Raw genomic sequence first — 25,515 nt, 5'->3', positions numbered from 1 at the left:
TAAAGGGGAATGCTTCCTTCTCTTGATTCAAATAAGTCAGAAAATCAAACCTACACTACAGTAACAACAAAGATCCCCAACCAATCAACCAGATAAAGCAGAAAACCCCCAAACCCTGAGCCCATGACTTTGATGTTATTGGTTTGAAATAGGAGGTGCTGATTTCCAAACTGAAGGAGAGGGCTATTCATGTGGTGTCTAGGTGGCACCTGGGCTTCCTTGCCTAGAGGGTTCTGGGGTTGCCAAGAGTTCAGAGAGCAATGGGGCAAAGTGGTGGAGGAAATAGCCCCTGTTTCTTCATTCCCAGCCTTAAATGGGAAAAAATAATAAATGGATGGTTAAATACAGAAACTCTCTCTAGCTCAGGAAAATTTCTGGAGCCTGGGGCAGTATCCTGGAAAGTATTCCCAGGTATTTCTCCTCCAGAGTCTGAACATCTCCAGAGAGTTGATCTACCTCCCTGTAGCTGCCTTATTGAAACAAGGAGTTCATGCAGCTGTCAGTCTTTGGAAGAGGACCAGAGAGGAGTTAACAATTCCTTTGCACCTGATATCAAAATGCTTTTCTCCAGGAGCTGCTTGCTGATCACTTGCAGCTTATGAAGGCTTTGTACATGGCTTGCACAGCAGTAAACTGCCCTCTGCTCTGCTACATCCAACAGAAGGCTGTTGGGTTGCTGCTGAGCTTCATGGCAAGTTTCCTTGTGCCTCAAACCTTGTAGGCCAGTGCACTGATGGGTAGGGTTGGAGAGAGAGGAAAGAATCAGCTGCAAGGGACTACCTGAGGCATTGTGACAGAGCAGGGATTGGGGAGTTCAGCTGCAAGGGACTACCTGAGGCATTGTGACAGAGCAGGGATTGGGGAGTTCAGCTGCAAGGGACTATCTGAGGCATTGTGACAGAGCAGGGATTGGGGAGTTCAGCTGCAAGGGACTACCTGAGGCATTCTGACAGGGCCTGGGGAATTCATGTGCAAAGAGAGTTTGTTTCCACCCCTGAAGATGCAAAAGCCAACTGTTTGAACCAGTGTGTGTGTGGAAAGCTGTGAGGTCTTCTCTCTCAAGAGAGAGTGGTGACAATGTCTGGGGTTTTGTTTCTAGGTTTCCTGTGATACTGTCTATTGAAAACCATTGCAGTATCCAGCAGCAGAAGAAGATTGCTCAGTACTTGAAGGAGATACTTGGTGACAAACTGGACTTGTCATCTGTAGCCACTGGAGATCCCAGGCAGCTTCCCAGCCCTCAAAATTTGAAAGGGAAAATCCTAGTGAAGGTAACTTGCTGTTGGGTGTTCAAAATGTGACCAAACCCAGCATGTGACATTTATTGTAGGCTTTGCTTTGGCTTTGGAGAGCTGGTTCAGCAATACAGGAGCAGTGGGTTGGAACTCTGAGCTTTGCAGAGACACTGGAACAAAGGTTCCCTTGGAGGTGGCCAGTGTCCCAGAGCACTTGGGCAAGTGTTCCTACAGGGGGATGATACCAACAGCACTGGAGAGAAAATTCTTCCTATTAAGCACAGAATCATGGAATTGTTTCAGTTGGAGAAGCCCTCCAAGATCATCAGCCCAGCCCTCAACCCAACACCACCATGGCCACTAAACCCTGGCCCCAGGTGCCATGGCCACAGGTTTTTTGAACACCTTCAGGGCTGAGGACTCCACCACCTCCCTGGGCAGCCTGTGCCAGGCCCTGACCACTTGGGCAGGACAGAAGTTCTTCCTCATCTCCAACCTAACCCTCCCCTGGCACAGTTTCAGGACATTTTTTGTCACCTGACACTAGGAGTGTCTTATCCAAGAGCCTGAAAGCCAGAGGTGCTTGTTTTTAAAGCATGGGACTGAGTCAGGAGAGCAGAGAACTGCTCAAATGCATTGTTATGAGCAGGAGGAACTGTCACACACTCAGCTGAACCTGGGAGTTCTCTCCTTTGGGGGAATTTTGTCCAATCTGTCATTAGTGGATATTGTTCTGTTTGGTTCATATCATAGAATCACAGAATGGGTTGGAAGGGACCTTCAAGATCATCCAGTTCCACACCCCCCCCTGCCATGGGCAGGGTCACCTCCCACCAGCCCAGGCTGCTCAAGGTCTCATCCAGCCTGGCCTTGAACACCCCCCAGGGAGGGGACATCCACAGCCTCCTTGGGCAGCCTCTTCCAGTGTCTCCTCACCCTCACTGGAAAGGATTTGTTCCTCATCTCCAGTCTGAATCTGCCCTCCTCAAACTTCAGTCCTGATGTCTCTCTAGTACCTAAACACTATCCTACAATCCCTTCTTGGCCAAAGTATTTTGGAGTAACATCAAAGCATCTGAGAATTTCTTGGGTTCTCTTGTATTTCCCCCACCCTGCTATGAGCAGTAGCTCATGAAATGAAACTGTTTCCATGGTTCATCAGCCATGGTTATGAGAGAGGAGCACTTCAGAAGGTGGCTGGAAGGAGCAGCGAGGGAGGAGGCCCTGGGGCACTAAAGTTAGTGTTTGCTGTGTGCAAAATTCATTGTTTGGGCTACTTGGTATAAAGTGAGATGCTCTGAGAGGAGCTTCAAAGACCAAGATGAGTATAATGAGAGAGAAATACAAGACAAGCCTCTGAGAGATGGTTAATAGGGTTAGGGTTGTTGGATTGTCTAATTAACTTTGACACATGGGGACAATCACTCTGCTGTGAGCTCTTCGGGCCCTCCTTGCTCTCCCTTTGTCCTCTGTGTCAAGCTGGCTACAAGGAGTCACAGTATGGGTTTGCTGTTAGCTAGAATGCATGTCAGTGCATAGTACAGAGCTGACTGAGCTGGGAAGCCTTGGAGTGCTCAGTTGTGACCTTGGATGCTGTCTAACTGCCAGTCAAGAGCTGTGCCAGCATGGAGTGCTGGGGCTTTAGGGAGCCACCAAAATCATGTGTAATGCCTGTCCTGCAGCAAACCTGCCCTGAAATGCTCTGCCAAGGCACAGAAGGCAGGAGAGCCTTGGTTCAGGGCTCTTCCTACATGACCTCTGGAGCTGCTCTTCTGGCACATTTCAGTTTGTGCCTTGTTTGACACACGAAAGCTGGAGTGAGTCCAGGGGAGGCCACAAGGATGAGCCAAGGGCTGGACCATTTTGTGCCCTAGGTGGGCAGTGCCTGCCTCTCTCTCTGGCACTCCTCAGGGGTTAAGTTTAGACAAATTACTCCTCAATGAAGAAGTACAAGTCAGGGTCTCTCTTGTCCTCAACTTGATGGCTTCAATTCTATTCATATCTGAAGAGGTTGGTAGGAGTGCAGAGGAGGGCTTCGAGGGCTGGGGCACCTCTGCTGTGAGGCTAGGCTGAGAGAGTTGGGGTTGTTCAGCCTGGAGAAGGGAAGGCTCCAGGGGGACCTTAGAGCTACCTTCCAGTGCCTGAAGGGATCCTACAAGAAGGCTGCAGAGGGACTTTTCCTGAGGGTGTCTGGAGAATGGTTTGAAGCTGAGGGAGAGCAGGGTTAGACAGGAGCTGAGGAAGAGGTTCTTCAGTGTAATGGTGGTGAGACTCTGGATCAGGTTGCCCAGGGAGATCTCCTCCCTGGGGGTGTTCAAGGCCAGGCTGGATGAGTCCTTGAGCAGCTGAGTCTAGTTGAGAGGCATCCCTGCTCATGGCAGGGAGGTTGGAGTAGATGAGCTCTGAGGTCCCTTCCAACCTGAGCCATTCTCTGATTCTATGTACACAAGAAATAGTTGAGGGATGGTCTGGTTTAGCCTTTGCAGCACATGACACTGAGCAGTGTGAATTAGTTGTGAATGGTTTTGCCTCCTTTCAGGGTAAGAAGCTGCCCTGCAGCCTGGGAGCAGATGCTGAGGAAGGAGAAGTTTCAGATGAGGACAGCGCTGACGAGATTGAAGACGACTGCAAACTAAAGCCTTGCTATGTATGCGCACTGTACAGCTCCCAGAGCTCTTGCATCTCTACATGTCTTACCTGCATGTTCCATCCTCCTACTCACAGTGGTCAGCAGATGGGAGGTTTTAACTGGGATTCCTAAGTCAGGCCCTTAAAATACAGGAGCTGTGCAATTCCACTGTTGGGTATGGAACAGCACCGCTCAGAAATGCACTTTGGCTTTTAAACCACAGACACAACAGATCTGAGCATTAGGCTGAAAACACTGATGCCAGCACTGGGCTCTTCCTTTCAGTCCACATGTGTATGTAGCCCTCATTTTGAGGTGTCAGCCATTCTTACCTTCAATCCTTCTGTTCTTTTTTAGGCCCTGAAGATTGCTTTCTCTTCCCTTTGTTTCTGAACTCCTCATTGACTTTGATTTTGTTGCCATTTTCTTGCTCTTGATTTTATTACCCTTTTAGTGCTTAAACAAAGGCAAACAGTTTTGTGCTCCATGGACAGAGGAATGCTTGATGCTCACTTTTCTATTGCATCCATTTCTGTTTTTAAACCCCTCATGAAGGAGACTGATTTGTGTCTATATAGTCCACTGCCTGCTGTTAACAGTAGCTGCTTCCTTTTCACCATGAGGAAGCAGGAACCTAATGAAGCTTAGGTTGTCTGATGTTTTGGAGGAGGTCTGTCAGTGCATTAGCTGAGAATCCCTGTCAGGAGCTCAGGTTTGTGACAGGTTTGAAGCAAATTGCTAACAGCAGGCCCTGTGCTGATCTACCTGGTGGCCTGTGCTCTGTGAGGCACTCTAAGCTGTCAGGAGGACTAAAGATAACAAGGGAAATAGAAATGGCAGTAAAAGCCACCAAGAGAAAAGGCAAGGAGCTTTTTCTTGCACAGAGAAAGGAAATGTGGGGAGTACTGTGTGGCCTGAGGTGTGTAATGCTCCATCAGGCTGGCCCAGAAGTGATGGACATGATCATGGAATCATTTTGGTTGGAAAAGCCCTCTAAGATCATCCAGTCCAACCAGCAACCTAAGGCCACCGTGGCCAGCATCTGCTTCAAGTGGATTTCTTGATGTCTTTCAGAGTAATGGTGCAACTCAGCACCAGGTGGAATCTTTCATAAGAACAAAACTGGAATCTCTGATCAAAGAATCCCAAATCAGGGACAAGGAAGATCCTGACAGCTTCACTGTGAGAGCCCTGCTGAAGGCCACCCACGAGGGGCTAAATGTTAACCTGAAGCAGGTATGTGGATTTTCCCCTTTGCATGCTCTGCTGGGTCTTACAGCACACTGTGTTGCACACTTTGCAGATGACTTGTGAACAGCTCCTGAGAGTGTTTTAGCCAACATGAAAACCTGGAAGTGTTTCAGGAAAGCATCTAAGGAGGGAATTTGGATGGTCAGGCAGGAGGAGTACACTGTGTGTGTGTTCTAGTCTGGCTTATTCCTTGTTCAAACTTGGAAGTGACTGATTCAGTTAAGCACCAATATTGCAAGCATGTCTCAAGCAGTTTGGATTGTGTCTAGCTGGGAAAAGATCCTCCTTCTGTTGCCTTCTGGTCCTATCAAGACTGGCTGTGGCACCTGGAAGCACTGCCTGTAATGCTGATGGCTCTTTTGTTGAGCCCTAAACCACAGGCTTGTGTTTTCACTGCCCTGAAAAGGTTGGTTAGGGTTTTTCTTTTCTCCCATGACTGTGTTTTCAGGCTGTTGTGGATCCAGACCAATGTGTTTCTTTTCCCCTTTTGACATCAAACTCTGTTTGTAAAACAAGGAAATGAATCAGAATGTTGAGGTTGTCAATAAAGAGTGCTTTGAATCCATGGTCATCTCAACCAGGGCAAACCTCAGCTATGTTACATACAGAGGCAGTTATTCTCTGGGGGATGTACCAGTCTTAAAGGTCAAGTGCATGTAGCTCTGCTCTCTGCACATCTTCCCCTTCTGTAGAGGTTACTAAGAACTACATAAATCCTTTCTCCAAGCCTGGATCTAGGAAGTCTTTTGCCTGAAGCCAGGCTTGACTACAGAAAACAGACTCAGCTTGTGCTGATGCTTGAGACATCAGGGGCAAGCTGTGTTGTGGTGGGAAGAGGCTGTAAGAATGCAAAGGGTGAAGCCATGTGACATGACAGAGAGGGTTTATTTCAGGCTGTGAATGAGCAGTGTGAGGACAGCCAGCTTGCCAGCTCCCTTTGGACTTCAGGAGGTTTGCAAAGTGGCACTGGAGGTTTTTAGGAGAAGACTTGACGGGGTGCTTGGTGCCGTGGGTTAGTTGCTTGGGCGGTGTTGGATTGGTTGATGGGTTGGACGCGATGATCTTGAAGGTCTCTTCCAACCTGGTTTATTCTATGTATTCTATGTATTTCAGAGAGGTAGTAAATCTGATCAGGTACTTACAGATTGCATTGGGTTGGGAGGGACCCTCAAAGGTCATCTTGTCCAAGCCCCCTGCAGTCAGCAAGGACACCTCCACCTGGATCAGGCTGATCTCTAATGTCTCCAGGGACAGGGCCTCAACCACATCTCTGGGCAGCCTGTTCCAGTGTCTCACCACTCTCACTGTGAAGAACTTCCTGATGTCCAACCTAACTCTGCCCTGCTCCAGTTTCAAACCATTGCTCCTCATCCCAACCCCAGAGCCCCTTCTGCACAGTCTCTCCCCAGCCTTTCTTCAGATACAGAAATGCTGCTCTGAGGTCTCCTTGGAGCTTTCTCTTCTCCAGGCTGAACAACCCCAACTCTCTCAGCCTGTCCTCACAGGAGAGGTTCTCCAGCCTTCTGATCATCTTGGTGGCCTCCTCTGGCTTTGCTCCAGCACATCTACCTTTCTCTTGTGTTGGGGGTCCCAGGGCTGGACACAGTGCTCCAAGTGAAGTCTCCCCAGAGCAGAGTGCTATGAATCATACCAGTATTGTTTTGTGTTGGAATAGTTCCATTTGGGATGTTGTCTGGCACCTGGCAAATGATTTGCCTCTGGATAGCTTGTGAGGGCATATGGAGATCTGTTCCAAGGATGCAAATTTCCATGAGGTGTTGGCTATGATGCTTGAGATTCCCCAGGAGATGTCACTGCTAGCTCTTCAGTCCTGCAAGTGCCTCCTGCAGACACCTGTCAGGGAACAACAGGAAGAGAGGAATTCTCTAATTGCCTGGCTTTAAGTTACTAAGAGACCTTCAGAGATCTCTTCCCCCTGCTGCCACAGACCTGTGTGCAGACTGATTGCATCTGACTGTTGCTTTGAAGGGCCTTAAAGCAAAGCAGAGCTGAGCAATTAGTAAGAATAAGTTTAAAGACTACCGGAAGATGAACTTTTAGCAGCTGTTGACCGAGGTGGGAGAAAACTAAATGGTTAAAGGTTGTGGTGGTTTGGTGATTGTGTAGCTCATCAGTCAGCTTTAGTGTCATAAAGCCCTTCTGCAGGAGTTACTGTGGAATTGAGGTTCCAGGGAAGGATCTGCTGGGGAATTTTCCTACTCTCTTGCTGGTCACCTCTCATTTAAAATGAAAGCAAAGCATCCCCACTGCCACTTTCTGCTCCAGTCTGCAGCAATTCTCAAGCTGGGTTTGGGAGAGCGAGGGGGGAAGGCAGTGTGTACAGTACTGGCAGGCAGGCCTGATGCTAGTTTGGATCTGCTGTTGGAACTGCACTCCTCTCTGGGGGGAAAAAAGAGTACTTTGTCTGCTAAGGCTTCCTCCTGCCTTCTGCAGAGACCTTCAGCCTGAGCTGGGAACAAATCTCTGAGCTTAGATACAGAGTTTATTGACTTCCTGAAGAGACCTTCTGGTGCTCTTCTCTTTACAATAGCCAAGAAGTGAATTCCAGCTCAGTGCTGAAGTGCTGGGGGAATGTCCTTCATCACCTTGAGGTTCTTCATTTTGCTCTTTAGGAGATGAAGCAATGTGCTTTCCTGACAGAATAAGCCAGGTGCTGCCAGGAGCTGTCAGAGTGATGCCCAGGGGCATGGCTCTGTGTGCACCTCTGACTCCAAGCTGCCTCTGAGAAGTCCACGTCTCTCTCTTAGGAGATTTTAGTTTCCCTCTTCTCCTTTGTGGCTGTTTTCAAGCACACTTTGAAGTGTTGCTGGGTTTTGTTGCTGCTTGCCTGTGTTTGCTGGAGTGGTTTTTCTCTGCCTGGTTGGTGGTCTGGAGTGCTGAGGTTAATGTGTTTCCTTGCTGTTTAGAGGGTTGCTGGGCTGTCAAGTACAGAAAGCATATCAAGACATAAAAAATGAGATGTTGGACTTCACTTTGTGTTCACAGCTCAGTCTATCATGTTTAGACTTTCCTTAGACTTAACTTAGACTAAACTTAAACTTATTTAGCCTTCACTCACTTTTATTCTCACTGAAGGGTCTCAGGGTGACACACAACAGCTTTTCTTTGATTGAAGTTGTGTCTTGTGGAGGCTTTCAGACTCCTTCAAGGTACTCCTGAAGGGATCTAAGTTACACTTTTTATTGCACTTTCTCTGCACAGAACCTGGACTTGAAAGAAGGTGGAAAAAAGTCTCACAGTCGATCCTTAATGGGCAACTTTGGTAAGCACAAAGTAAGTACCAGGAGAGATCCAACTTGTCCTTCTAGGCCTGACCCATTCCAGGGACAGTGAGGGTGGGTTTTGCCTTGAAACAAGCATGGTGTGTATGGGAGGCAGTGAGGAAAGACTACATGATTAAACTTGGTGTATCTGTTGCTCTTCAGGAGAATCTTAGCTGCTAAGAGTATTCATAGAATGCTTTGGGTTGGAAGGGACCTCCAAGATCATCCAGTTCCAACCCCCCTGCCATGGACAGCTCCCACTAGGTTGCTCAAGAGTTAAGGCCTTCAAGGGTTCTCAGGTATGGAGAACCTTGTAAAGATGCTCAGACAAAGTCAGGTCACATTCACTGGTGGTGTGGAGTGGCTGGTTTCTGGCCAAGCAGAAAATCAGCAGAGCAATGCAGAGCTGGGCCTTGGTGCGCTCTTGTTTTCCACACAGCTGGCAGAGTTGGTTTCACTGGGGGTCCAGTTTTACCCTGTTTGATCCCCTGGGCAGTGCCATGCAGAGCACTGTTTCTGTTCCTTCCTTCAAGTAACTGCTCTGAGCACTGGCTCTGGGCTCCTGCTGTGCAAAGCTCTCTTCTTTTCTGATCTCTCCATGGGTTTGCTTGCAGCATTTGTGTGTGTGGCTGCTAGGGCAAGCTGGCTGCCTCGCTGGCTCTTCACCTAGGCAGCTCTACTGAACCGTGCAAGAGCTGAACAGTGCAGTGGGTGTGAGGGTTCACTTTCCAGCTGCACAGAGAGCAGCCACCAAAAGGGACAGTGCAGCCATGTCTCCTCCCATTCCCAGATCCCCACAGATGTGTTCCTCTCATCTGCTTCCTCTGTTCCCACACTCCCACAGCGCCCCGAGGCTTGGATTTATTCAGCATGTAGGCTCAGCATGAGCTGCTGAAGTGAATTCAAGCTTCCTTCCTTCCAGGGTCAATTAGCAGATGCCCAATCAATCAGCAGAGGCTGGTCATGACGGGGGCAGGCAGCAGATCTGTGCCACCAGTGGCTTCCTCTGCCCCCAGCCTGCTAGATGCCTTTGTTCCTCCTCAGCTCTATCCCTGGTGAAAGCTGCAGCCAAGCAGGGAGCACAGAGGAACTGATCAGCTGAGCAGTGGTTTTAGGGAACCCAGCAATTAAGAAACACTTCATCAGCCACCAGCTTCTCTGCCCTGAAGCCAGCCAGGAGCTGTCATAAATTCTCTAGGCAGACCACAGCAGGGCTCACTTTGATTATCAGCTCACAGCAGTTTAAAGTGCTCCTATTGCTTTCATCCACTTTACTTCCTCAGTATGAGCTGAGGTCTGCAAGTACCTGCTGTGCATGGGGCTGGACACTTCACACTGGTGCCAAAACAAACGCTGTGGAATGGGATGTCACAGAGAAAAGTCAGCCACTGAACAGTGCTGGCTACACTGAGGGCTGGGAAATGTCTCAATAACTTAATTACTTCAGGTAGTTATCCTAATGAATACAGCAGGTTAGAAAGCCCATCTCACACAACCCCAGCATGGTGGGGCTTGGAAGGCACCCCTGGAGATTCTCCAGTCCAACACCCCTGCTAAAGCAGGGAACCCACAGCAGGGAACCCTTGCCCAGGGTGACAAGGTGCAGGCAGGTTTCCAACCCCTCCCATCCTATGGTTCTCTGAGTTTCTAGACCCACCCCATAAACTGATGAATTGCTTGATTGGCCCTGCTGGATTCTCTCCCAACAGAAAGCTGTGAAGGCAGCAGCCAAATACCAGAGTGCATCAGATGAGGAAGAAAGCCAGCAAAACCCCTCTGGGAAGGAAGCAGGGCAGCTGCACAGGTGAGCTATGAATCACCACAGGTTCCCAGCTCGGTTAAAGCTGGAGGCATGTTTATTGCTAGCAATACTTGTGTCATTTCCTCAGGGAGGCCTTGTTTTTAAGAGCAGGTCATTGATGAGGCTGCTGGTGGGGGATAGTTATGCTGTGAGTGCTGCAGCCTGATATTTTGATTGTAGGTTTTCCTAGGTTGCAAAGAGCAATTCCCCTCAGCCTGCACGGCAGTGTGGCAGTAATCAGCAGCCGATGGGGAGATGCCAACCCACATGCTGCACGCTGCAAGGTGTGCTCAGAGAAAAGAGTTTAGGCTAAACAAGGGCACATCACAGCCCAGCCAACTTTATTACATCTGAGAAGGTAAAGGAAAAGCAATCAAAAAGGTGCCATGGAGAATGGATTTGTAGTCACTGAAATGCTTCACTTGCAGCCACAGCTCCAAGCTCTCTGCTCTTGTTGAGAAGGAGCCAGGGTGCAGCTATTTCATTACAGCTCAAATGAAAAGCTTTGTGTTGTCTGGCTGCAGAGGTACAAGGGCAAGAGTCACCTGTTCACTCTTATTTCCTTATTGCTGAAAAGGGGACAGAAAGGGAGGGGGTGGGGGGTGTTTTGGCATGTGCCTTAAACATTTCTGGAGAGTGCCTGATCTGTGGAACGTCTCAAAGAGCAGCAGGCTGACACGGCGAAGGAAAACGGTGAAGCTGTGCCGCGCTCTCTCTGACCTCGTGGTCTACACCAACTCTGTGGCAGCCCAGGATATAGTAGATGATGGTAAGGCTGATGGCATGAGAGCTACACCTGCCCTTTTCTCTGTCTGTGTTCCCAAGATTTCCCTTGTTGACCTAAGCTATGTTCAAAGCAGAGCAATTAGTGACCTGCTTCTCCCACTCAATTACCGAGAACCACCGGGTGTAGAGTCTTGCATCTGGGGAAGAACAACCCCATGGACCAGCACAGGCTGGGGGCTGATCTCTTGGAAAGCAGCGCTGGGGGAAAGGATCTGGGAGTGCTGGTGGGACAAACAGGATAACCATGAGCCAGCAATGTGCCCTTGTGGCCAAGAAGGCCAATGGTCACCTGGGGTGCATCAAGAAGAGTGTGGCCAGCAGGTTAAGGGAGGTTCTTCACCCCCTAGTAAGGCCACAGCTGGAGTACTGACTCCAGTTCCGGGCTCCCCAGTTCAAGAAGGGCAGGGACTTGCTGGAGAGGGTACAGCAAAAGGCTACAAGGATGCTGAGGGGACCGAGACATCTCTGTCAGGAGGAAAGGCTGGGACAATTGGGGCTGGTTAGTCTGGAGGAGAGCAGCCATGCCTGGGGTTCTGCAGAGGAAAAGGTCCTAGTAGTTAGCTTGAGCTCTTGCTTGGCTTTGAGTCTGGAAACTTGAGGGCAGGCCAAAAGTCCCTCCTGGGAGGGGAAGCTGGTGCCCTTCAATTCTGCAGTGTGCATGATCTGTGTTTGACAGGGCTACTCTGGGCTAAACCTCATGTTCTCCTTGTTTAATAGCACCGTAACTGAGGTGTGGGTCCAGGGACTGCTCTGTAACTCACTTGTTGGTTTCACACCACACACAGGATCCACAGGGAACGTGCTGTCATTCAGTGAAACCAGAGCCCACCAAGCAGTGCAGCAGAAGGCTGAGCAGTTCATGCTCTACAACCAGAAGCAGCTCACAAGGGTCTATCCATCAGCCTACAGGATTGACTCCAGCAATTTCAATCCTTTGCCTTACTGGAATGTTGGTTGCCAGTTAGGTGAGTGCTCAGTGACAAGCTCCTTGCCAGCTCTTGTGCCTGTGCTAAGTAAATATTGATCAGTGACTCCTGGCTTTTCTCTTTCCCCAGTGGCACTCAACTACCAGTCTGAGGGACGTGTGATGCAGTTAAATGAAGCAAAGTTTAGGGTAAATGGCAACTGTGGTTACGTCCTCAAGCCTCAGCAGATGTGCAAAGGTAATGTCCCACTGTGCATTTAGTGCTCTCAGTGTCAGGCCTTCAGAATGTGGCTTCATGGTGAAGTTGTGAAGACACAAGAAAAGAAAGTAGGAGCACATAGAATCTGTCAGATTTCCATGCAGTGTAACTCTGAGGTTGTAAGTAAAACAAGTCGTAGATCCATAGAATGCTTTGGGTGGAAAGGGACCTCAGAGACCATCCAGTTCCAGCTCCCTGCCATGGGCAGGGACACCTCCCACCAGCCCAGGGGCTCATCCAGCCTGACCTGGAACACCACCAGGAAGGGGGCATCCACAGCCTCCCTGGGCACCCTGTGCCAGTGTCTCCCCACCCTCACTGAAAAGAATTTCTACTTAATCTCCAGTCTCAATCTCCCCTCAAAGCCATTGTCCCTTGTCCTATATCTACAAGCCCTTGTCAAAAGTCCCTCCCCAGCGCTCCTGTAGCCCTCTTCAGGTACTGGAAGGCTGCTCTAAGGTCACCCTGGAGCCTTCTCTTCTCCAGGCTGAACAGCCCCAACTCTCTCAGCCTGTTCCCATCATCTCTAAATAAGAGAGCTGCTACTCACCAAGGAGTTTACAGATTAGCTCTAAGTCAGAGAGCTAAGTTACTCTCTGGGTTATTAAGTTACTCACTTCTGACTGCATTTTGGCTCTGTATATGCATTTTGTAGGACCATCTTTATTCTGTTTATCTTTTTCCTTACACTTCTCATTCCTTGCCATCTTTTAGGCACATTCAACCCCTACTCTTCTGATCCACTTCCTGCCAGTCCTAAAAAGCAGCTGATTCTGAAGATCATCAGTGGACAGCAGCTACCAAAGCCTCCAGACTCAATGTTAGGAGACAGGGGAGAGGTGAGATACTCTGATACCAACAGATGCTTCCATGAGAAGTGCTGGAGTGACCTGGCAGCATGTGGCTCAAGGAAACTTTCTGCTTAGTTAAACACACCAGTAAATCTCAGGTGTTGTTGAGCTTTTGGTCACTAAATGTGCCCACACATGATGTTCATTGGCTGGGCTTGGTGATCCTGAGGGTCTTTTCCAACCTGAATGTTTCTGTGGTTCTGTGTTTAGGAACTGGTTGGGTTTGTATTTTGAGGGTGGCTTCACTATACTTTAAACAGCTCCTGAAACTACAAGGTCTGCATCAACTGGTACTTCATGAACCACAGAATGGCTCAGGTTGGAAGGGACCTTAGAGATCATCCACTCCAAACTCCCTTGCTGTAGGCAGGGACACCTCTCAACTAGATTTGGCTGCACAAGGCCACATCCAGCATGGCCTTGAACACCCCCCAGGGAGGAGGCATCCAGATTCTCACCACCCTCATACTGAAGAACTTCTTCCTCAGCTTCAGTGTAACCCTGCACTACCTCAGCTTCAACCCATTGCCTCTTGTCCTGTCTCTAGTCACCCTCAGGAAAAGTTCCTCTGCAGCCTTCCTGTAGGATCCCTTCAGGTACCAGAAGGCAGCTCTAAGGTCCTCCCAGAGCCTTCTCTTCTCCATTTCCCATGATTGTGCTCTTGAAAACTGCTACGAGTGGAGGGTTTTGTGAATTGAAATTGACTCTCTGTGTGAATTGTGTTTGAAATTGACCTCCTTGGCTTGCTTTTAAAATGCTTTGTTTTTCAAACGCAGATAATTGATCCCTTTGTTGAGGTGGAGATTATTGGGCTGCCTGTTGACTGCTGCAAAGATCAGACCAGGGTGGTTGATGACAATGGTAAGACAATCTAGCTGGCTTCCTCTTCTCCCATCAAAGCTTAAGTAACTGGAAGTGATTCAGTCTCTGTTCTGAATTTCTGCATTGCAAAGCCTCTCATCTGCTGAATTAAATTCTGCTTTCTAGACAATTTCTTGCAGGGAGACAAGGCTAGGGGGGAAGGGCAAGAACTGCTCACCACAGTAGCTTTCTCCTGGGTTGCTCTAAAACCTCCTTTCTGCAGAAGGTCCACATTGACATAGATATGAGTAGAATTTCACAGGCAGTGAAATCAAACCACATCCTAGGCAGTTTCACTGCCCCCTCAGCCTTTGTGGAAGGAGTTGAGTGACAGAGTGGGATGGCCTGTTGCAGCAGGAGAGGTGGACACCAGCTCTCATAGCTGCAAAACTATGGGTGGGGGGGAAAGGAAGTGCCTGTTTGGTTTGGACTATCTTTAGCCTACCATAGTTCTGCAAAACAACAAACGCCCTTGGTGCCCCTGCCAGAAGCCTTTGGTTTGTAAAAGCAGCGCAAGAGATAATGGGGACGGAGAGTGCCTGGACCTAGGGGAGCAACAAGGAATGAGATTCCCTTTGTCTGCTTGGTTCTTGTGCCTCCTGCCAAGCTATGCATGATGAAAATCAAGGCTAGTGCTTGCTCTGGACTCCTTTCCCAAAGTTGCTGTTGTGTTTGCTTTGCAGGGTTTAATCCTGTCTGGGAGGAAACCCTCACTTTCACCATCCACATGCCGGAAATAGCTTTGGTGCGGTTCCTCGTCTGGGACCACGATCCCATCGGGCGAGACTTTGTTGGACAAAGGACTCTGGCCTTCAGCAGCTTGGTCCCTGGTTAGTCCTGCTTGTTTGCTTCAACTTAGACATCTAGCTGAAGAACAACCACCTGGGAACTTAAAGATGAGGATATCAGCATGAGATAGATGCTTATACGTCTTACAGAATCGCAAGACGGTAGGGGTTGGATGGGACCTCTGGAGATCATTGAGTCCAACCCTCCTGACCAAGGCAGGGTCACTTAGAGGAGGTCACACAGGAACACATCCAGGCAGGTTTGGAATGTCCCCAGAGAGGGAGACTCCACCACCTCTCTGTGCAGCCTGTGACAGTCCATGGTTTAGTTGTCAGGAGGTGTTAGGTAGTAGGTAATAGGTTAGACTTGGTGATCTCTGAGGTCTTTTCCAACATTATTGGTTCTATGATTCAGAACTTTGTACTGGGTGGGGCTTGGAAACCGTAGGTTTTGCTAAAGGCATAAGGTGCTTGCTGTATCTATTTCACTTTCATAGGCATTTTAGTGCATGAAGTGCAAAGTGTTGGTCACTTGAGGTGCTCTGGTTTTGGTTCCCCAGGTTATCGCCATGTGTACTTGGAGGGGCTGCCAGAAGCATCCATATTTGTTCACATCACCATTAATGAGATCTATGGGAAGGTAGGTGTGCCTGCAAATGGACATCTTCTGTCACCACCTTCTTGTTTGAATCTCCTGATAAGAATGGATTTTAAGATCCCCCAGAACCCCACAGCATTTATCTGCTTTGTAAATGGGCTGCACAGCTTCGACTGGTGGCATTTTGTGCCCTGGGTGGGCAGTGCCTGCCTCTCTCTCTGGAACTCCTCAAGGGTTAAGTTTAGACAAATTACTCCTCAATGAAGAAGTACAAGTCAGGGTCTCTCTTGTCCTCAACTTGATGGCTTAATTTCTATTGATACCTGAAGAGGTTGGGAGGAGTGCAGAGGAGGGCTTCAAGGGCTGGGGCACCTCAGCTGTGAGGCTAGGCTGAGGGAGTTGGGGTTGTTCAGCCTGGAGAAGGGAGGGCTCCAGGGTGACCTTAGAGCTACCTTCCAGTGCCTGAAGGGATCCTACAAGAAGGCTGCAGAGGGACTTTTCCTGAGGGTGTCTGGAGACAGGAGAAGGGGGAATGGTTTGAAGCTGAGGGAGAGCAGGGTTAGACAGGAGCTGAGGAATAAGTTCTTCAGTGTAATGGTGGTGAGACTCTGGATCAGGTTGCCTGGGGAGCTTGTGGATGCCTCCTCCCTGGGAGTGTTCAAGGCCAGGCTGGATGAGTCCTTGAGCAGCTGAGTCTAGTTGAGAGGCATCCCTGCTCATGGCAGGGAGGTTGGAGCAGATGATCTTTGAGGTCGCTTCCAACCTGAGCCATTCTATGATACACTGCTGAGCATCAAGGAAGCAAAATGCAGATCCTTACTGCTGATGTTTTCTCTGAGGAGCACTGAGCTGGGACACCCACTGGCAGCACACCCATGTCCAGTATAACACTGGGCTCTCCAGCTGAGCTACAGCAGTAGCAGCACAGACACTGCTGTCAGAGTGCTCAGGAAGCAAAAGGATGCAGCTCAGTGTGTGTTTGGGAGATCCTTGCAGGAGATCAAGGAAAGCATCACAGACTCTTAGACTAGCATGCAGGTACTTAGGAATGCTCTTGCTGTTAGCACCTAAAAATTGTCCTGTCTAGACACAGGAAGGACATTTCAGAGATTCATAGAATGGTTTGGGTTGGAAGGAACCCTCAAGGTCATCTAGTTCCAACCCCCTTACCATGCGCAGGGACACCTTCCACTAGAGCACTGTGTTCAACTGATTCAACTTCAGGAGTAAACCTTGAGGACTGTTAGTGCATCCCAACAGGGTCTTAGACAAGCAGTGAATTTAAGCAGTAAAATCTCCCAGGTTTTAGTGCAGGATTTTGCTGGTCTGCAAGATTTCTGCTTGTCAAATCTTTAAGCAGTGCAAATAAACCCAGAGTGCTCTTTCTCTGCACTTCAGCTGCTTCCAGGAGTAGTTTGCAAGAGGATTTTTGAAGCCATGCACAGGTTTTTCTATACATTTACAAGTAGCTACACATATCTGATATCCAATAATATCTCTGCTTGGAACTTGTGCATTGCAGATAAGCAGCACAAAGAAATTCAGGCCATAGTCCAGAGGATGCTGAACTAAAGCAGCACTTTGTGGAGATAAAAATAAAGGAAAGGCAACCACAGGAATAATCCCCAAGCACTTCCATGAAGGGCAGAGGTTAAGAAGCACAGTTTGCCCTCAGCCTTTCTCCCTCTGCAGAGGATGTCATGCCAGATATGTGAGGCCCCAGAGCTGTGAGCACCCGAGGAAAGCTCAGTGGAACAGACAGGGACAACAACACAGAGGAAGCCCAGGGGCTGAGGCTTGCTCTAGTCCAGATCCTCACTTAGCTCCACTGCCTTTATCCTCACTGATCCCTTTAGATTCCTGAATGATCCAGTGATGACTCTGTAAATCCCTTGGATGTCTGCCTGGCTCTTGGCATCTTGTCTCAGCCCAGGGATTCAGTGCACTTGTCTGCTCCAGCAGTGTTCCTCCTGCCAGGGAGGACAGCAGCAAGGCAGTGGAGGGAACAGCAGTGGCCATTCTGTGCTACAGAGAGAAGCTTTTAGTATCTACGGTGGATTTTATTGTGCCTAAACCAGTGTAAAAGCAACAGCAGTGGTGAGCAGCTTGGAATGCATCTGAAAGACTTTTGTACACCTTATGTGTGACATCACAGCCAGTTTTGGTGAGAGTCTGCCTGCTGGAGAGCTTCTTTGGCTCTTGGCTCATGGGTTCCTCAAAGAGGAAACACAGCCAAGAGAACCAGCAGAATAGGGAAAACAAAAGATGTGTGTGGGGCCAGACAACCCACTGAGACTCGATCTCTGCACCACTCAGCCTCTTTATCTCATGCCTGCCTTAATGATGAGCTGTGTGACTGTTTGTAATCAGTAACTGAAGGCTGAATGCATGTAGACACCCAGTCTGCAGCCTGGAGAAGAGAAGGCTCCAGGGAGACCTCAGAGCAGCCTTCCAGTATCTGAAGGAGGCTACAGGAGAGCTGGGGAGGGACTTCTGGCAAGTGATAGGAAAAGGGACAATGGCTTTGAGCTGGAAGAGGGGAGACTGAGACTGGACATTAGGAAGAAATTCTTGACAGTGAGGGTGGGGAGGACACTGGCACAGATTGTCCAGGGAGGCTGTGGATGTCCCCTCCCTAGGGGGTGTTCAAGGCCAGGCTGGATGAGGCCTTGAGCAGCCTGGGCAGGTGGGAGGTGTCCCTGCCCATGGCATGGAGCTGGAACTGGAGGATCTCTAAGGTCCCTTTCAACCCAAAGCATTCTATGGATCTATGACTTGTTGGTACTAGATGATCTTTAGGTCCCTTCCAGCCCAAAACAGTCTGGGATGCTATGGTTCTGTGACCCTTCTCAGTGAGGGTATCTGGGCAAGGTTGAGAGAGGCTGACTTTAGACTGCTTGAAATCCTTTGCTGTCGAGGGGTTCTGGTTGCAGCTGCCTTGCTATTGCCTTCTTTGCTTGCATCACAGCCTTGGGAACCTTAGCCAAATGTATTTGCATTTTTTTGCCTTTCAGTGGAGCCCTTTAATCCTCAATCCCAGTTACACAATCTTGCACTTTCTAGGAGCCACAAAGGTAGACTCCATCAGCATGCACTTTGCCCTTGCTGGGCGTCCAGCTTTGTCCAGCGGTTCCTAATCGCATGACCTGCAGCTCCCAAACTCTGCATCATTCCTCATCCAGCCTCTGGAGCATTTCAATATTGCTTTGGTCAAGCCCATGCCTAAAACTCCCAAGCTCATGTGTAGCCTGTGGCTGCCAGACACTTCTCCACAGCCTTTTCACCTCTGATTAGGAGGCTCTGAGCAAACTTCTCTGCTACTTGTGGCAGGCTGCCACCCTGATGAGGAGAGATCTGGTAACTGTGGCAGGCTGCCACCCTGATGAGGAGAGATCTGGTAACTGTGGCAGGCTGCCACTCTGATGAGGGGATCTACAGGCATGCATGACTTGGTGGAGACCTGTGCTGGTAGTTCCTCGCTCCGAGTAGCTGTGAAGTGCTTGGTGTGAGTTTTTGCTTTGCTGCATCTTAAACTTTGTCTTCATCACCCATAAGTAAAAGCAGCTTGTTTTGGCTTGCTCTCCTTATCTAATGGTCTGAGCTCACTCAAAGCCTTGGTTGTTCCTTCTCCTTTCAGAACAAGCAGCTGATAGGACTCAGAGGGCTGTTTAACAAGCCCCCTAAGGCCGGCTCCGCCGAGAGCGGCGGGCACTACATCCGGAAGCGCTCCCTGGGCGAGAGGATCCTGCGGCGCACGGCCAGCGCGCCGGCCAAGGGCAGGAAGAAAAGCAAGCTGGGCTTCCTGGAAGCTGCTGAGATCAAAGACAGTGCTTCTGAGCCAGCAGACCTGAAAGACTTGAAGGAAGGAGTGGTCAGGCGCACGAGCCGGAGCCTGCAAGCCCGCCCTGCTTCTATGCCTGTGGATAAATACCTCCTGATGGAGCTGCCCTGCCCAGGAGATGAACCTGCCCCAGATGCCAAAGGAAAACAAAATGCAGCTGGTAAGATGCTCCCAAAATCAGTTTTGATGTTAGGAGGTGGAATAGTCGACTCCAGGCCAGGCTGGACAGTGAAGGTGGTGAGACACTGGAACGGTGTTCCCCGGGGAGGTTGTGGCTGTCCCCTCCCTGGAGGTGTTCAAGGCCAGGCTGGATGAGGCCTTGAGCAACCTGAGCGAGGGGAAGGTCTCCCTGCCCATGCCAGGGGGTTGGAGCTGGATGATCCTGGGTCCCTTCCAACCCAAACCATTCTGTGATAGTCTGTTAAAAGGCTTAGTTCTGCAGTTTGTTCAACTGAGATTAAGAGAGACTGGGCAGACTTACCTATCATTGAAGTATTTAACAGCTCCTGCAGCTCTTTGGTAAGTGACATCCTGGAAAGCTGGCTGCTTTCCAAACTAGGCAAGGATTTCTGCAAGTGCTCTTCACAGGACACTTGCCAATTACTTCTCAATTACACTTCATCAGTTTCTAGTTGGCTTCTCATCCCTTTACTCGTGGAAACAGCTGCTGGCATGCTGGGCTTTCTCCCCCCGATTTTCAAGGAGGAAGATCCCCCCCTGCACCCATGTGTGTTTGGTTCTTTTTAGTAGTGGGTGCAAAAACTACTGGACAATGTCAAATAGATGTAAAAAGGGCTAAAAGAGGTCAGACTTTGCATCCCACAGTCTTGAGCTGGGCTTGTTCCACCTGGAGAAAAGAAGACTGAGGGAAGACCTCCTGGCTCTCTACAGCTCCCTGAAAGGAGGTTAGAGGCAGGTGGGGGTTGGTCTCTTCTCCCAAGGTACAAGTGATAGGTTAAGAGGAAATGGCCTCAAGTTGCACCAAGGGAGGTTCAGGTTGGATATCAGAAGGAACTTCTTCACTGAAAGGATTCTCAAACACTGGAGCAGGCTGCCCAGGGTGGTGGCTGAATCCCCATTCCTGGAGGTGTTTAAAAGCTGTGTCGATGTGGTGCTGAGTGACCACAGCACCAGCCTTGGTAGAGTTGGAGAATGGTTGGACTTAATGATCCTTGAAGGTCTTTTCCAACCAAAATGACTGCATGGTTCTATAGGAGCAGTCCTGGGGTTGAAAGGCTCCCATGAGTGCAGCAAGCTCAGTGTGTTTGAGCTCATAAAGGATTTGCTGGAGCATTCCACAGAATCCCAGAAACATTCAGCTTGGAACAGACCCTCAGGATCACCAAGTCCAAACCAGAGCCTTACTTTACAAGGGTGACCCCTAAGCCAGAGCCCCAAGCACCTCATCCAAACCACCTTCAAACACATCCAGCCTTGGGGACTCCACCACCTCCCTGGGCAGCACATTCCAATCCCTGACCACTCTGCATGGGGAAAAAAGGTTTCCTACTGTCCAGTCTAAGCCTACCCAGTCAGAGCTTGAGGCCATTCCCTCTTGTTCTGTCACTAATTAGCTGTGAGAAGAGACCAGCAGCAGCCTCTCCACAATGTCCTTTCAGGTAGTTGTAGAGAGCAATGAGGTCTCCCCTCAGCCTCCTCACAGAGGTCTAGGAAGCACTGCATACAAGGCCTGCTGCCTCCACCCTGAGCTTGTCCCTGGTTTGCAGTGTCTGTGCTGCTCTTTGGGGCTGGATTCTGGTTGTGTGCACTCATGCAGGCTGTCCCCACCAGGCTGCAGGGCTAGGGCAGATCCTCACCTTCTAGTGGGTTCTGACAGAGCAGTCAGTCCCTTGGGGCTCTTTCTCAGCTGGCACAGGAGAGCCAGAGGCACCAACTGTCTTGGTGAGATGCGGAGAGCACCACAAGAACCTCTTTTGGCCTGAGAGGTGACAAAAACGTTGCTCTGCTCTGAATACAATGGAGCAGCAGCTTCCAGCAACCACAGGAGCCACCTTAAAATAGACCTCTCAGCTGCAGATGAGAGGAGGGTGCTGAGCCACCTTTGTTCTGCTTGTCCATGTGAGTGGTTTTGCAGGGACAGATCATCTGGGCATCTCTTTGTACAAGAAGGTGCTGGGGAGAAGCAGCAGGCAAAGTCAAACCAGTTTGATTTCTACCACCAGGAGAAAAAACCAAACAACTGGAGAAAAGATGCTGCCAGGAAAGGAAGTCAGCTCTGAAATGCTGTGCTTTGAATTGGAAGGGCCTCTAGAGGAGCCTGGGAAGGGGAAACAGCTCAGCCATTTTCCACAACAGCTGCAATGTTTCTTCCTCAACCAAAAAGAGTCAAGATCCTCTTGGAAGGAACCTCCACCCTTTTGGAGGTCCCAATTCCTCACTCCTAGCAAAATAACCTTTGCAGAAAGCACCAGCCCTGGTGAGATGACCTCAAAAGTTGTCACAGGGGTTGAATCCTGCTCCTTCTAACTAGGAGAGAGCTAGATCCTGTCCCCTGGAGTCTCTGTGAGCCTTCCTCCATTACCCCTACAGAGGAGTTTAGGCCACCTTAGACATAAAGAAACAAGACATCAAAAAGCTGAAATTCCAGGTGGAGTCCTCTCCTGTCCTTGAGGGCCCTTCTCCCTTCTCTGTGCTGCTGGGCCATCCGTGGCTTGGTGGTAGGCACAGAGAAACTCAAGCCAGGCCCTTTTGTCATGGAAGCAATTCCCTTGAACCCTGGTAAGAGAAGGTGCAACTCTCCCTCAGGCTTGGCTATGCCCACAGTGTGAGTTCAGTCCAGATATTTTAGACTGGGAGATGGCTTCACCATCAGGCAGTTTCTGATCAGCTGAAGTGTTGGTTACTGCAGGATGCCATGAGGAAGGCAGTGTTGGCTGTCCAGCAAAGATCTGTCTTCCTATAACAGAGACCTGTCTTGGAGCAGGCTGCCCAGGGAGGTGGTGGAGTCTCCATCTCTTCCAGGAAGGATCTGGAGGTGCGGGAAGGTGTCCAGAGAAGGGCCATGAGGATGAGCAGAGGGCTGGAGCTGCTCTGCTGTGAGGACAGACTGAGGGAGTTGGGGTTGTGCAGGCTGGAGAGGAGAAGGCTCCTAGGAGACCTCATTGTGGCCTTCCAGGGTCTGCAGGGGGCTCCAAGCAAGCTGGGGAGGGACTTTTGAGGGTGTCAGGGAGGGATAGGACTGGGGGGGATGGAGCAAGACTAGAAGTGGGGAGATTCAGATTGGCTATGAGGAAGTTGTTCCCCATGAGGGTGGTGAGAGCCTGGCACAGGCTGCCCAGGGAGGTGGTGGAAGCCTCCTGCCTGGAGGTGTTTGCAGCCAGGCTGGAGGTGGCTGTGAGCAACCTGCTGTAGTGTGAGGTGTCCCTGCCCATGGCAGGGAGGTTGGAGGAGATGATCTTTGAGGTCCCTTCCAACCTAAGCCATTCCCTGATGATTCTATAGTCCCTGCTTCATTCAAAGCTCCAAAAGAGTGAATCATGGAGCTCAGATTTAACAAATGAAGACCAGTCAGATGGTTTGGTGGAGGAACTCTTCCATGGCTCTTTTGTAAGGCTTTCAAAAGCTTGCTCTGATGATTGCAGAAGGAAGATCAACAGCAACCCTTTTGCACTGTAACATTTCTCCTAACTAGTTGTAGAGTCTGGAGTCCATCTGCTTGATGCCTTGTACTCAGCTCTTGTAAGCATGCCTCTTGTTTCACAGTATGATGGTTTTTAACAGAGCTGTTTTGTTCTGTCTTTATTGCCATGCTTCTTTGTAGTACAAATCTGACTAGGAACACAGCTGAAGGTAATGCCACCTGCAAGCCCTGCTCTGGTACCTCATCCACATTATTTGCAACCAGTATTACATCACCTGCTTGATGTAATAGACATCCAAAGGAAGTTTCAATGGAGTGCCTGCAGTTGTATTTCTCCATTTCTTCATGTCCCATGGATAATTTGTACTAAACCTGCACAACCCCATGGTTAAGTTCTGTCACTGCTGTACCTAATTTTGCGTTCTCCATTTGTCTGTCTGAGGACAAAATAGGTGTCCAGAGGCAGAGCCCAAGCTTGTGTGTGACTAACATGTCTCTCATTCCATTTAGCCAGCAGTGAGGACACTTCAAGTGGGCAAGAAACAAACCTGGAAGACTCTGGTTCAGCAAATGCTCCAAGTTTGCCATCTCAGTTGATGAAGAATGAGCAGAAGGAGGCCTCAGTTGATTCTTTAGCACCACCTCTGCAAGAGCAACCTGGGCACTCAGTTTTTCCAAGTGTGGCTGAAATGAATCACCTCACAGACTGCCAGGAAAATGATCTCCCTGGTGGAGCTGTGCCCCTCATGCAGGGCTCTGATGTTGACATTTCCACAGGAGCACCCTGTGACAAAATCTGTGCAGACCATGAGAAGGTTGATGGCACAGAAGGGTCTGAGAGGGGGCAACTAACTCTTGTGAGGGCTTCCTGCTCTCAAAACGTAGAGGTGGAAACCCACAGATGTGACATCATGAAGGAGAGCACTGCAGCACCTCCTTCTTCAACAGATACTTCCTCTGCCATTTGCTCTGCTGCCCCTGCCCTGCACTCCACCTCAGCCATGCAGGACAGTGACATTTCTCGCCTGATAGATGAGGTGTCCTTGGCCACTGAGAGCCAGATGGACAGCGCCGTCTCGGCTCTGATCGGACAGCTGGATCTCACTGACGACCAAACCAACCTTAGCAAGGTCTCAAGCCCCGCTGGCTCCAGCAGCCAGACCTTCAGCATGCTGGCCACACAGCCAGGTGTGCCTACTGCTGATCTCCACAGCCCCTGCAAGCACAACTCTCCCGCTGCTCGGTCCACCGAGTCGCCTTTGTTCTCCACTCCTGATCCCACCGCGTTCCCCAGCCCCGAGACTGCTGAGTACTCCACGTACACGATTGTCCACGAGGCCACTCTGACACCAGCTTCTGAGTGTAAGCCCCACTGTGAGGCAGCCTGCAAGAAAAAGTTAAGTAGCATAGAAAACAACCTGGCCAGTTCTCCTTGCCCTTCACCCCTCTCTTTGCTCAAGGTGAATCCCAAGAGAAAACAAGGAACAAAACCCGGACCGAGCTGGGAAGCCCCCAAGTCTGCCTCTCCTTTTGCTTCCAACAGCCTCGTCTTTGAGGAGACTCTTGTTGACCCTCTCACTGGTGAGACTTCAGAGAGCAGCAGCCTAGTAGAAGTAGATGGGGATTCTCAGGATCTCCTGGTCACTGCCTGTGAGTACAGAAGGGAAGACATGAGCCAGTTGGCCTCCCCTTTGAAACTGAGGCAAAGGCAGCACGCTGGGTGCGGCGGTGGCAGGTCCTCTGGGAACGGCACAGCTATGGAGCTCTGCTCTGCTGCCCTGGGCTGCTCAGACCACTTCAGGACTGCAGGCCCTCAGCTGCCTTTCCCCATGTGTGCAAATGTTGGATTCCTGTATCGCCACCCCGCAGAGAAGCAGGCAAAGGTAACCTGCGCCGCTGAGAGCCCCCCGCTCGGCGCGTGCTCCCCGCGGCTCCACGGCGCTTTGGCTTTCCCACCTCGCTCAGCCATCAAGCAGAGCAGCCCTTGCAAATCCAAGAGCCTCGGGGACTTGACATCCGAGGACATCTCCTGCAACTTTGAAAGTAAGTACCAGTACATCAGCAGGAGCTTCATCTCCTCGGGCATGAGGGACAAGAAGCTCGCCGCTATGAAGAACGTGAGGCCGCACTCCACCGACGCCCTGACGGAGCAGCTGAGGAAGCTGGTGTCCCTCGACCAGGAGGACACCCAGCAAGCTCTCTGCTCCAGGCAGATCGATGAGGACTGCCCCAAAGCCCTGGTCAGAAAGCTCTCCTCCAGGAGCCAGAGCAGAGTGCGGAACATCGCCAGCCGTGCCAAGGAGCGGCAGGAGGCCGCCAGCAAGCACAAGCCTGCCCACTCCGGCGGCGGCACGGGGGTGGTCCTTCGGAGCAGGCCCTCGGCGCCTCCTCACGGTGTCAACAGGCACTCCACAGGCTCCTACATAGCCAAGTACCTCAATGGCTTCCCCGGGGAGGACCCGGAGGGCCGCGGAATGCCGGAGGGCGCCTGCGCCGCCTTCCACTCCGGCTGCGGCGACCGCCTGTACGCCCAGCACTCTGTCCTGCAGCTGGAGCCCAGCGCTGAGGACCAGCCTGAGGTCTACTTCCTGCTGAGACTGTAGATTGTACACATGCACAGTTGTCAAAGTTTACACGGTTGAAGTGAAGGATTTTTAGCAAGAGAGCCCCTGTGGAGGGGTTAAGTTATTTAGGAATGCAATTCCCTGCCCGTGCTTGGGCCCTGTGTAAATACAGCCCCCGCTCCACCCTCACCACAGCAGTGGTTTGGCTTAGCAGCCCCCACCACGTGGAGTCACCTGGGGG

The 25,515-nt window shown here is 50.3% G+C and overlaps 1 protein-coding gene across 1 annotated transcript in view; it reads left to right on the top strand.

The window, feature by feature from the left end:
- Positions 1-25,313, top strand: part of PLCH1 (phospholipase C eta 1) — a 65,281-nt gene extending 39,968 nt beyond the window's left edge. Inside the window, exons 9-23 of the mRNA XM_054166822.1 lie at positions 1,100-1,271; positions 3,775-3,882; positions 4,939-5,100; positions 8,338-8,409; positions 10,109-10,203; positions 10,869-10,969; positions 11,772-11,951; positions 12,042-12,149; positions 12,885-13,009; positions 13,798-13,882; positions 14,566-14,712; positions 15,231-15,310; positions 18,283-18,342; positions 18,906-19,269; positions 23,221-25,313. Of these exons, the coding sequence (XP_054022797.1) occupies positions 1,100-1,271; positions 3,775-3,882; positions 4,939-5,100; positions 8,338-8,409; positions 10,109-10,203; positions 10,869-10,969; positions 11,772-11,951; positions 12,042-12,149; positions 12,885-13,009; positions 13,798-13,882; positions 14,566-14,712; positions 15,231-15,310; positions 18,283-18,342; positions 18,906-19,269; positions 23,221-25,313 (3,952 nt within the window). The remainder of the gene's footprint in view (positions 1-1,099; positions 1,272-3,774; positions 3,883-4,938; positions 5,101-8,337; positions 8,410-10,108; positions 10,204-10,868; positions 10,970-11,771; positions 11,952-12,041; positions 12,150-12,884; positions 13,010-13,797; positions 13,883-14,565; positions 14,713-15,230; positions 15,311-18,282; positions 18,343-18,905; positions 19,270-23,220) is intronic.
- Positions 25,314-25,515: the final 202 nt, after the last annotated feature.

Source organism: Dryobates pubescens, chromosome 13, assembly GCF_014839835.1.
Source record: "Dryobates pubescens isolate bDryPub1 chromosome 13, bDryPub1.pri, whole genome shotgun sequence".
Taxonomy (NCBI): domain Eukaryota; kingdom Metazoa; phylum Chordata; class Aves; order Piciformes; family Picidae; genus Dryobates; species Dryobates pubescens.
This window is presented reverse-complemented; position numbering and strand designations above follow the sequence as displayed.